General features: G+C 39.9%; 2 protein-coding genes across 7 annotated transcripts in view; one reads left to right on the forward strand and one right to left on the reverse strand.

Annotated features, from left to right (window-relative positions):
- Nucleotides 1-12,954, forward strand: part of LOC110835058 (uncharacterized) — a 14,994-nt gene continuing 2,040 nt past the window's right edge. The window contains exons 1-6 of the mRNA XM_022074904.2: nt 1-1,505; nt 2,421-3,492; nt 4,410-4,782; nt 5,770-6,140; nt 6,559-6,829; nt 11,704-12,293. Of these exons, the coding sequence (XP_021930596.2) occupies nt 1,502-1,505; nt 2,421-3,492; nt 4,410-4,782; nt 5,770-6,140; nt 6,559-6,829; nt 11,704-12,293 (2,681 nt within the window). The 5' untranslated portion in view covers nt 1-1,501. The remainder of the gene's footprint in view (nt 1,506-2,420; nt 3,493-4,409; nt 4,783-5,769; nt 6,141-6,558; nt 6,830-11,703; nt 12,294-12,954) is intronic.
- Nucleotides 6,203-12,954, reverse strand: part of Dbp45A (putative ATP-dependent RNA helicase Dbp45A) — a 26,968-nt gene continuing 20,216 nt past the window's right edge. For 4 of the 6 annotated variants that reach the window (XR_002544774.2, XM_087353487.1, XM_022074911.2 and 1 more), the window contains one exon: nt 6,203-6,782. The gene's annotated coding sequence lies outside the window, so the exon portion shown is untranslated. Of the gene's footprint in view, nt 6,806-12,954 lie in introns of all 6 variants that reach the window. The other 2 variants (XR_015536399.1, XM_022074907.2) reach the window with 1 other exon arrangement.

Raw genomic sequence — 12,954 nt, forward strand, 5'->3', positions numbered from 1 at the left:
TCCAAACCACTAAAGATCAGGATATTAAAAAAAAAACATTTTTGTGGTATTCTGATAAATAAGCAAACAGCCATTCTAATACGTGAAGTCATAAATAAGGAATGCCATTGGGACGAGTAGCAACTAACATACAAATTATTAACTCAATGAGAAAAACCTGGGGAAAGTCTGACATTTCTTTGAGGCACAGAATTTCACTGGAAACAATTTTTATTCCTCCAATACCATCATCTCCACCTCCATTCCTGTATACGTGCATACCTCGATTTATTGCACTTCGCAGATATTGTGTTTTTTTTACAAATTGAAGGTTTGTGGCAACCCTGCGTCGAACAAGTCTATCGGCGCCATTTTTCCAACAGCACATGCTCACTTTGTGTCTGTGTGTCACATTTTGGTAATTCTCGCATTGTTTTTTTTAGACACAATGCTATTGCACACTTAACGCACTAGAGTATATGCACTGGGAAACCAAAAAATTTGTGACTCGCTTTATTGCGGTGGTCTGGAACCTAACCCGCAATATCTCCGAGGTATGCCTGTATATCAACAAATTATTCCAGAAACCTGACTGCTGTTATCGCATTGGCAGCTTGTTCCCATTTTGAAATTTGCATTCGCTATGAATGGTCTTGCTGCCCACAGAACAAGTCATCACGCTATCAATGTTTTGAATACGTCACTACACTACACTTAGACATTATTTACCGAGTATCACCAGTTTTTGGTCTCATTTCTTCAGTTAGCTAGTGTCAAGGTGTGGGGGATCTCTGGCCATGTCTGTGTTACGTACAGTTTATTGGAACACAGTGATAATGGGGAGACTCATTGTGGGGGTGGGGGGGATATTGAAAATAATATCAGTTAAGGTCTTGTAGCTCCGCGTCTTATCATCAGCTGTTACGAAGTGCTTCATCCACTGCATTCAAAACACCTGTAACATATACAACGCTCATTACTTCCTCAGTAATGGACAGGAGTGCTATTATTTTACGAGGTCTATGTAAATAATGCATAAATATGTTGGATTATTTATTTATGGTAGCCTCCCTCAGTATAAAACCTTCAGGTTGCAGGTTCTTGCAGTTAATGTACATCCACAAGCAACAACCTGTATGTAACAAGTCATTCATTTTATTCTGAAAGACAGAATATAAAAATACAAATACATAGTATGAAAAATAAACAACTGAAATGAAGTGAATATATTGCCTGAAACCAATTCAGTCAGGCAATTTAACAGAACTCTGCAGATATTCATGGACAGAAAAATTCATTTGCTTATTTTTTGTAAGTTGTGCTAATTTATTGCACTGTTTTATGACAAGAGAACCACATGTTTGGTCATTCTGTAGAAGTTTCACTGGTGGAAGCGTGTGTGGCTGTTTGCCAACACGCCACTGTTTTTTATCCATGACCTTTGAACTAAGCTTTATAGCTGAAACTTCAAGTTGTACTGTGTTTACTTCCTTTATTCATGGTTTATTGATGTGTTGATGAAATGGGTAAGTGCACAGAACATGAGGTCAGTGAGTACTTTCTGTACATTTCCAAAGTGCTTCAGAAAATGCAGGTTACAAATAAATAAAAATAAACAGTGCTGTAGAGAAGTAACTTGTGTTATATTTTGATGAACATTTTCTTTACCAAATCAATGACCTGAATCAAGGCATAATTTTCTGTCACAATTTTAAGATTATTTTTGATTCTAAATACTAAAGTTAGAAAAGGAACATTTTTGTGTAAATATTTTCTGTGCAGTGAGGAAAATTACCAAGAGTCTAAATCAGGATCTGACACATCCAAAACGAGATTTGGATACAAATTTGTACAGCTACAAACATTGGAGAACCACGTTAAAATTTCTTCTTAGTGCTGAAGAGAGCCACCTGAAATTTTGTTCAAGATTATATTACTGAGCTGTGTTAATGTAATTTTGTTCTTAACTATCAGAAATACAAACATGACGGTCATTTTACAGAACTAATCTCTCATTTATACAGTCAGTTAAGATGTAGATCTATAGGTGTTATCACCTCCATAATTCTTGCAGCAAAACTGAGCTACAAAACCACAGAATCAGCAAATACTTACGGTTAAAGTCCCCATTATTAATTGCAACTGTGCAGTAAAGCATGTGACATACGCTACATAATTTGTGTCGGTAGTTTTGCAAGGATTATAGAAGCGATGGGTAATCATAAGTAGGAAACATAATAGAGTAGAAAAGAAAACATTCAAATTTATTTCAAGATACTTTCATAATGGTTTCTTCGAAGAACTAAGGCAAACTACATAGAACTTCAGTCAGGATATGGTTGTAGAATTCAATACAGAGAACATTCCATATAGAAGGCTATGAAGCTAGACTGTATATCTGACAACTGTAGAATCAAGTAATTCAATTGTTTTTACCATAGAGACGTCCACATCGGTGATGCTGTACCACGACGGCACCACTCAGATGCACCTACTGCTGCTGTTAATTAACGCGTTGCACCAGGCACAGGCCAGTGGCTACCAGCAACCACAGCGGATGACCAGGTCGCTCGGACACCTGTACCAAGATCTAATACCGAATGTCTTCAAGAGGGTTGAATCACACTTGCTGCAGCAACAGGAGAACTTAGAATGGGAGAATCAAAAAGTACAGTGGTTCATTACATCCCTAAAAGAGAAAAAGTTGGTGTGTATAAAATTAAGCGATGGGTTCCAAGTCGTAGAAGAAGAAAATGAATATGGACTGCAGTTGGTTGAGGAACTAGAAAGTGAAAAGAAACGAGGATTACAGTTAGAAAAACAGCTAGAGAATGAAACGAATTATGTATCACAGCTGACAGCAGATTTACAGAAAGAAAAGGAATACAGAAGGCAGCTCAACAAGGAACTAGAGAATGAGAAGAAGCGACAATCTCAGTTGTTTAAAGAATTAGAAAATGAAAAGAAACAGAGACAGCAATTAGCTGAGAAACTAGTAGAAAGAAAGAAATATGATTCACAAATGGCTGAAAATATAGAGAAAGTAAAGAATCTTGCATCATATCTGACTAAGAAACTTACTGAAGAAATTAAAAATAGTCTGCAACTGGCCAAAAGCTTAGCAAAAGAAGTGGCACGTTATTTAACACGGCTAGCTACATTAATGGAGACGGAAACAGAAAACAGAGTTAAAGTGGCTGAAAATCTAGAGAAAGTAAGACACCAATGTTTTAAAATGGCTACAGACCTGGAGAGACAAAGTGAAAAAGTTATCAAAGTGACTAAAGACCTGGAGAGACTGAAGCTGCAGAGATTGCTAATGGCAGAGAAACGTAAGCAAGGCGCACTGCTTCGAGCTGAGAGACTGAGACTGTCAGGTGATCAGCAGCCAATCGAGACACACCTGTGCGCACTGGAAACTGAACTACTTCTCGAGAAAGAGAAAAACCGGTGTCTAGAGCTGGAACTGCAGTTGGTGGAAGAGCAACTGCGAGCAGCTGGCTTGGAGCACAGGTCAGCATCCATGTTCCATAAAAGAAAGGTCAATGGTACAAACCCCAAGGACATCAGTTTTGACATTTTCCGTCATTCTAGACATGTACAGTAAAAGACTACTTTGTCTGATTATCTTGCCTTAGGTCACAAGAGAGTGCATCTAAGTATGTCAATTCTATGCCCACAGTTTCACTGAGCAGTAACTGATGTTCATGTTATCTCTCTGTATCAAATCTTTGTGGTCATATCATCATCCCTGTACTTTGATGCTAGTGGTAGAATAATATGCCTTCTATTTACATAACATATTTGTACACAATCTTCCTCTTACGTAAGTATTCGATGGTTGTAGACAGAAATTTATAACATATGCATTACCTTCAGGTTTCTGTAAATTACTTTTTGACATTCTTTGACCATTGCTCGCAGCCGTGCTCACTGAAAGATAACATAAAAACAAATATTAAAGAAAGAGGCCTTGAATACTCAGAACAGATTTAACTGATTTAGGACAAGGTCCAGTGATGGAATTCTGTGGTGGTTGATTCCGAAGGAGTCTACCAAACTTGGTGGATAAAGTGAACATATGATTTTGTGTAAAAAAATATCCTAGTAGCATGGGTCCAGTTCATAAACATTAACAGTCACTGAAGAAAGATAAAGATGTACCAGAAATAAGGGGTTTAATGAAAAAATACACAACTACTTTAACGTGAAACTGCTCAACCAGTCAAGAAAGTCCACACTTGGAACGTAGAGGCTCTTTACCATGTCCAGACAATGTAGCCTGGTCTCTGGTTACTACCTGTTTCTCATGTCCAAATATTCTTCTCAGCACCCAGTTCTCAAATGCCTTCAATTTTATGTACTTCCCTGAGGGTGAGAGACCACGTATCATACCCATACGAAAGAGATAAATAAAATTACTCTTTCAGGTTGGAAAAGGAAGTCCTGATAAATGGAGACCTCATAACTCATGTGAAGAAGGAGCAGCAGCGTGCACAGGAGACCCTAACTCAGTTAGAAGCAGCGCGCACAGTGACTGCGCAGCTGGAAACAGAACTGCAGAAGGAGAAGGAGTACGGACTAGAACTTGTAATCGACAAGAAGAAACACAAGAGTCGTCTGTGGACTCTGGAAACTGAGAATCGCAACTGTACAGCGCAGGTGTCGGCCCTGACGCAGATGCTCGATAACAAAACTCAACACATCATGATCCTCACAGCTCAGCTGGAGGCAAGAGAATCCATGGAAGTGTTTACTGGGCAGCAGTCAGAAAAGAAAATGCAACAACAGCTCTATGCTGCTGTGAGTTATATATAAGTACCTTTAATTCTGAGCTTCCTTATGAAAACTTTACTTATTTTGGAAGCTGATTAGCTCTCTACTTTATAATATTCCACAATCATCAAATTCTAAATGCATGGGAAGTTACTGCCCTTGATTTCAAACTAAACCCATAACCTACGTGTGGCTACAGTAACAACCGGTCACCGATGTTGGTTGACAGAGTACAAAACTGACCTCATCCCAAATGGGTGCTTGTTTTGTTTTTCCATGGAGCAAAGTCCTTCCTATGAATCTTCTTGGGTTGAACCAATCAAATTCCTTACCTTCTATTGCACCCAAAGGTTCTTTATCATGTCCCTACCTCGAGTCAAATGAATCCAGTCCGCAGCATCCGACATGATTTCTCTAAGACAAATTTTAATATTATTTCTACATTTAAGCCTAGGTCTTTCAAACGGTCTCTTCTCTTCAAGTTTTTACCAACTAAAATTATATATTCATTTATTACTTCACTTATGCATGTTACACATCCTATCTCATCCTCCTTGATTTGATTCCTCTAACAAATATTTCGTGGAGAGTACAAATTGTGAAGTTCCTCATAATGCAATTTTCTCCATCCTCCTGTTATTTAAATTCTTTGGTCTAAATATTCTCGTCAGCACCTTATTCTAAAACACCCTCAATGGATCTACTTCCCTTGATGTGAGAGACCAAGTGTAACACACATATAAACAGGTAAAATTGTTTAGTGTATTCTGATCCATTTTTCTAAATCAAACGGTAGCAAGTATTCTGCAAGTTTAATTTTTTTGTGAATATAATTTTGATTCACTGCTATAATTTTCCAATATTTAAATCATGCCACATTCTCAAAGGATTTTTCTTCACATCATAACTGTTTTAACTGCATATGGGATTTAAATATTTATTTTTACTGAAAAATCGTGATTCAGTACTCGCAGGGACAGGATCACACACATCTCACCATTTTTGTTTATGCAGACGACTCAACTGCGGGAAAGGAAGCAGCACCTAAAGGAGTTCTTACAGTACCTGCAGACGCATCAACGTGACATCGGTAAGTGGAGCTCGCTGGTAGCAGCTGTGGAGTATGGAGAGCCAGTGGTGCTACAGATACTGCTCGATTCAGGAACAGATGCCAATGTCGCAGACCACGCTGGGAAACTGCCATTGCTGCAGGCTGCAGAACTGGGAGAAGCTACCTTAGTACTGATGCTTATTGCAAATGGAGCCAAGCTAACGATAGCAGACAAGGATGGCCGCTCTGCTCTGCACCAGGCTGCCAAACAGGGCCATACTAAGGTCATGCGCGACCTTATTGATATCGGTGCAAATGTGTCGGCTGGAAACAGGTGGGTTACAGGAATGAAGACATAGCTGGGTATTCTCTCATCTTCCGACATTCAAGAAGCAATCCAAGAAAACTACTTTATTATAACCAACTTATAATAGCTTTAAAAACAGTATCCACATTATGTAGCCATGTTATTTACATATTGATACAGTAATTTATGAATTCATTATCATATCAGGTGGATCCTGCTTCGTATGTGAGAGTTCCAGGTTCAAATACTGGCCTGGAGACTCATATTTTCTCCAGTTTTCCTCAGTCCCTCTATGCAAATTCCAGAACAGTACCTTAAATTAGGCCGCAACCACTTCCTTCCATATACTTTCCAAGTCATTATTCTTTAAATACAAACAAAATATATAATGTATATGACTCATTAAATGATTATCTACTTAACTGTAATTTCAAATTTTATGTAGATGGAAGAGCACACCCCTGCACTATGCTGCATGGAACGGCCACCTAAATGCCACACGCCTGTTACTGGAACGGGGCGCTGATGTGAACAGTTGGAGTGCCGGTGATTGGCGGCCACTGCACAGAGCAGTGCAGGGTGGATATGAAGATGTGGCCCATTTCCTGCTGCTGCACGGTGCGGACCTGGCAGCAGTTAATGAGGATGGACAGACCGCAAGAGACATGGCTGAAAGCAGGGGCACCAAATTTCTGCAGAACATTACAAGGAAGGAATAAGTGTGAATGGTTCTCTGACATTAGTTAGTGCATGACTTATGAATATGATAAGTGCCTGATGACATCAGGAAGAAAAAAGTTACGACCCGCTGTTAAAAAGGTTTGTAATCTTTGTGATGCTATAACAATAAATATTATTATAAAATAAAGAACATTATAATGAGATTGAAAGTAACCTAACCTAATGTTATCAAAAATATCTCAATGCCCTGAAATATACAACGTGTTCTCTATTAACAGACACCAATGGCATAATGTCCATACCAAATTTAATCCAAATATGACAAGCAGTTGTCAAGTCTAATTATGCGAATGGATACTGTGAGCCCTACATGTGTAAACACATCAATCAACGCATGCATAAAAATAAAGTTGTCTCTTTTCTTAATTAAGAACTATGCCATTTAGAGTTTCTGACTTTGTAAAAAATACTGAACATTTACCTGTAAAACGGACGTGGTAGGTTCTTCCGAAACGTTGACAACCATTTATAACAAACATTACATGGCATTACAAACCAAAACACAACAAAAAGAATAAGAAATTGTTTCTGAACATGTTTACCTTTATGAAGTAAAAAATCTATACAAAAAACTGGAGCTTTCTTTTTTCGAAATTTATTTGTTTTAAAACCGAGCAATTAAGAAGGCGTGTAACTTGCCAAGATAAAATAAAGGTTGCGCACTCTCCCATAACTGGTCCTCTTGTGCTCCCGTCAAACCAGTTTATCGTGTGGGACCAAGACGAAAAAGACTCAAGTTATGGAATGTTAATTCCAAGTCCTGCAAACGTCTTCTTGGAAGTACAGTAAACCCTGTCCCAAACTACAAAACCTCCTGGGATAAACGGAAACCCACCTTTATGGGAAAACGTAACGGGGTCCGGAGAATTCAGAGTATCACTTTCTTCAAAATGCAATAACTCTGCATTTTACCCACCGAGTGTACACACACATATATATATATATATACATACATACATACACAGAAGAAGGCAATGGCAAACCACTTCTGGATCATCTGCCAAGAACGTATATGAACAGGTCCCAGTCCGAGAAAAGGATGAAAGGATCCTGTTCATATGGACCTGTCGTCAGACAGAACACTAATAATAATAATATATATATATGGCTTTCGTAAGATTCTCAGAAAAAAAGGCATTGGCCACCTGACCGGTGTCACAGCGACGTGCTGTTTTCTTTGAGGTACGGACTGAATTTTTAGATGTTCTTCACGCTTTCCATAATACTGTTAAAACTGTGATCCTGCCTGCGACACCACTGTTGCATTTGTTATCTATTAATTTGGTTGCCCAAACCTTCAGTGCATTCAAAACACTACACACTTCCAATTATTTACATTCACTTCGTGCTTAAAATGAATAAAATTACCTCACGCAAGGGTTTAATATTTACTGTTTTCTACCCATACAAGTTGTCTCATTGCTATGGCAGACTTGGAAGAAATAGGAGTATAATATTAAAATGGGTCTTTCAGAAAGAAGCCTTGAGGAAGTATATTAGACTGAGAATGGAATTTTTGTTACGGTAAGTGGAACACGGCAAATAAAATTCAGATTTCGTAAACTTGATTAACTATGAATTCTATAACTGCTTCGTCGTGCTGCAAAGAACAACAACGTTTCTGTAGGTTGGTACGACGATCTGTACTTTGCAACCACAAGACGCCAGAACATTCTCCGGTAAAAAACCTCCAGAAATTTAATATCTTGAACACGTAATTAGCAGTGACTCAACAACATTTCATTTCAAGGGCGTCTACATTTTAATAAACGTAAAATAAACCAAGTCACTGTGACGCTATAAATGGTAACACAGTGACACTTACGAAGCTGAGAATTTTTTAAAATTCATACAGGAAGGTTTTGATTCCAGAATTAATTATTAAAAATATATTAAAATTGGCCGTCAATCACAATATAAGATAATTAAAAGATTAAAATATCATTTTACGTTCCTTATCGAGTACTCGATTTACATGTGGAACATTTACGACATGTTTCGGCTATATATAGCCGTCATCAGGTGTTATATTAATACTTAATAAATCACAATATGACGCATCTACAATATCTTATACAATATCCAGAATTAATATTTTGTTCACACAATACTAACAAAAGTAAAAACAATTGGAAAAAAACTGTTTTTTAAACGCAGTATTGTACTTTCATTGGTGATTGCGCGGAAAACGTTAAAATAACCGATCACGTGACACGGTTTATTTTTCAATGTAACGGCCTGCTTCAGAGGGGAGGGGAGGGGAGGGGAGGAAGGTTTAAAAAAACACGAAGAGATAGGGGCGAGGAATGAAGAAAATCTCCCCTTTTGAATTTCAACGGGATATTTACGATAGTGGTCTATAATTAATATCTGTAACATTAGATAACAATTAATCACGAAACATGTGGTGTTGTCCTAGTCTTCGCACTCTCTTTGTTTGTGCCAATTGTCAGGGCCAATGAACCTGTCGTTTGCTCTTAATTTCTTTTAGATAAACTGACCTGACCTTTGTTGTGTGGACCGGCTTATTGGCGCTACGCAAGACTTGCTGTCACGTGGGTTATAACGGGCAGCGAAGTCGGCAACACGCAAGCGCGTTTCATATTCCTGAATTAACGAAGTACAATTTGCACGGCTGGGTATGAAGAAAGATTTAGAAAGACCAGCTCCACTTAAAATGCAACCCTGACTTGTACACATGAACCCCTCCACGCGTCAAATTTTTGTAACTATTGGGCTACGTTTTAAATTGCACACCCTGTATATATAATACATTAAAACTACAGCGCTGGATGAGTTCTGGGAATGCATGGAAGGTCGGGATGAAAATTATTTCGAGGCATATTTTTCTCTCCCGGATGTGGTCACCGTAATTTGAGAAGAGCTGATCAAATTCCATTTCGCATGAGACCAGACGCAACATTTTTCTGAGAACAAAGCTGTTCCAAGAATTTGTTTTGCCTAGCGAGATTTTTTCAGCCAACAAATGCAACTTCAACGCTGAACAATGAAATTATCCACTCCACAGTTCTGGAGACGTTTCGATACTCCTGTCTTACGAATTTGAAAAGATCGGGGACCCACATTTCTTCGAATAAATAATTTTCATAAAAATGGATTTAAAAGACGGTCACTTATCACGCATATATACTTTATGTTCAATTAATGTCGTAAAATCATTTGCAAGGCGTGGATGGATCTTCAGAAAACTTTGTTCAAGTTGCGAGTATGCTTTCGTAGTGTTCGTGATAAACAGTCGGATTCAATAATGGCAGAAGAATCCTTGGAGAAGTAACAGTTATCGAAAACTGTCGTCGACGTGTATTATATGTCTTAACAGTTCTCTAGACATGTCCAGTCTGACGTACGCGCAAATTTTGGTGGAGAAATCTCTTAGCAAACGTCCATTTTGAAGACAAGAGACACGGGAGGTAAATTGAAATGGCTTAGAATCCCGTGTGGTGTTCGTTTCTTACGCACCGCCAGGATTGTGCATCGTCCCGTCGCATAGACGAGGTCCGCAGGACCTATCAGCGCGTTATCAGCGGGATGACATAATGGTGACCTCTGTCTTTTACGGAGTGCAATACAATGCAGTGGCCAGTCTTTCGGAGACAGACGAAGAAGCTGCTCTCTCTACCAGGTATGTGCAAACCACCTGTTCTTTTGTATGCTTGTGTAACGTGGTCTCTCGTGTCAAGAGAAAAACAAGACAGTGTTTGAGAAAAGGATAATCAAGAGAATATTTGACCACACGCGAGATGAAGGAACACAGAAGTCTGCTTCATAATTTGTACTTTTCATGCAATATTTACTGTGAGACCGAATCAAGGATGAGATGGAGGATAGGAAAATGTCACACAATCTCTTCATTCTTGAAAAGCCCGATAGCCTGTCTGACGGTCAAGACATTGTCCGTATTTCATAGAACCCGAAAGTTCATTACCGTGTTCACATAAGCCCGCCAGGGGTCTGTACCAGAAACGAGTTGAATTCGGGCCTAAAACATCAATTTTAACATCGTCCATTCGGAATGTTACATTCAATGACTCTTTTGCTCACTAAGTGCATTTATGGGTTTCATATTAACACGAGGATAAAACACGCTCACAAACTGATCGTTTTCTTTGAGGTACGGAATAATTTTTTTTTTAGACGAGCATCGGTTTCAAACGGTTAAGCTGGCTGTAAGCCTCAATCTACAGACATTTCACACTCTCTGCGTGTTTTTCGATAGTAAATTATTTCAATTTTACTGAAGAGTGAGATCCCGTGTTTGAAATTCTGCTACGTGGGTCTGTCGTCCAAATCCGTACTTCGATCGTAAAATGTGGACGACTAATCATTTCTCCCTCTGAAATCAAGCGAATTCCTCCCGACTGCACATTTTGAAAAAGCAACGTAATGATTTTCACCAGATCCAAGGTTTGTTTCTCGGACAATGACGCCTTCAAATGTCTGATTCTTCAGATTTATTTGCTCCACAGTTTTTTCTATGTCATTTCCGGATACAATTCGAAAGGTTGACAGTGGATATTTTTAAATAAATAAAACATTTCAGACTCAAACGCACTTTTCAAAAGACTGTATTAATCAAGACTACATCTGAGATCCTCAGAGCGTCGAAAATGCTAACTGCTGCACTTTACGTAACGCAATGTGGACTTGTTGGTAGCTACCCACGTTTCGGAGGAATATACTGTCTCCAGCTTCAGGTCTGTATCTTTAGTTGGCACCTACCCACAAGTCCGCACGGCGTTACAACACAGAAGACGAACCAAGCCTCAAAGCAGGAAGACATCTTTGAAGACTTTTAGCGAAGTGTACAGCCGTCCTTATCATGTTTCAGGGTGACATGTCGCTTGAACCAGTTGGGGAAACATCCCCGTTACAATCTCACCTCTTGCTGTTGCAAATTCTGCAACTGATGCAAGAATGTCGGGGGCAAGTACGACACAGTCGCAACAACGACGTCCTTGAAAATGTTGAGAAGCTCATTTTACAAAACAGGACAGACGAAATGCTAAACACAGAACCCTTCAGTACACAACACGAACTGGATCGCCTTCTCGGCGACGCGAGGAAGAAGATAGCGGTTTTGAAAAACGTCCTGGAGCACCAGAGGACCAGGCTGAGGGACCTTAACAGAAACGTCGAGAAGTATAAAATGGAGAAGCAGGAACTGGAGGGAAAGCTACAGGAGGAGAGAGAGTACAATACGAAGATCACGGACGAGTTGCAGAGTGAGAGGAATCACTGCTCGGAGGTGTCTCGAGATCTGACCAGCCAGAAAGAATACGACCTGGAACTCGCCGCTGAAGTACGCAGGGAAAAATATCGGAACACGGAACTGTCGCGGGACCTGGAGGTCGAACAGGGGTTCAACGCAGAACTGGACGTCAACTGCCGAGACAAGAAGGGCAACACTGCTCTTCACAGGTGGGCAACTCAAAGCGGGTCCCGCGGGCACTTGCTACCAACCTAACCTAACCCTATCCTCTGCTGTAGCCACTCGATTCCCGGCCCCGGCCGGCTTTACCCCCCGGGAAAGGACCCCGGTACACACTGGATAGGAGGCTGGGCGGGCCCCAGAGCCCATCTGGACGCAGAGGCTAGAGGAAAAATCCTCTGCCCCCGTCGTCCAGCCTGTAGCTAGTCGCTATACTGACTGAGCATGTCATGGGATAATCAACTCCACATAACAATCCTTCTTGAGAAGCTGATAGTCACCCCAAAAACCCAAGACTGCCTTTCAAGGAACCTCAAGATTCATTACCACCTTCGCCATGAGCTCGCCACTTGAAAATAACCCGAGCCATTTGAATGCAGTCAACTACCACACAATATTTAAACTCCACTTTAATATTACCCTCACATCTACGTCTAGGTCTCCCAGATGTCACATTATACTAGATGCCAAGCTTGTAACCCCTGTTCGACAGACAAACTGGAAGGCCATCACCGTTGTCTTCGGTAGACATTTACATCTAACCTCATTTCACAGCCCTTTCCTGTTAAGTTACAAATGTTAAGTACGAAGACACATCAGAGGTGCTTAGATCCTCCATCTTCAGGCAGTAAGCACCCCTGAAATGTCGGT

The sequence above is a fragment of the Zootermopsis nevadensis genome, unplaced genomic scaffold (genome assembly GCF_977971745.1).
Source record: "Zootermopsis nevadensis isolate Lab colony 2312 unplaced genomic scaffold, Znev_1.0 Znev_ptg000022l, whole genome shotgun sequence".
NCBI lineage: Eukaryota > Metazoa > Arthropoda > Insecta > Blattodea > Termopsidae > Zootermopsis > Zootermopsis nevadensis.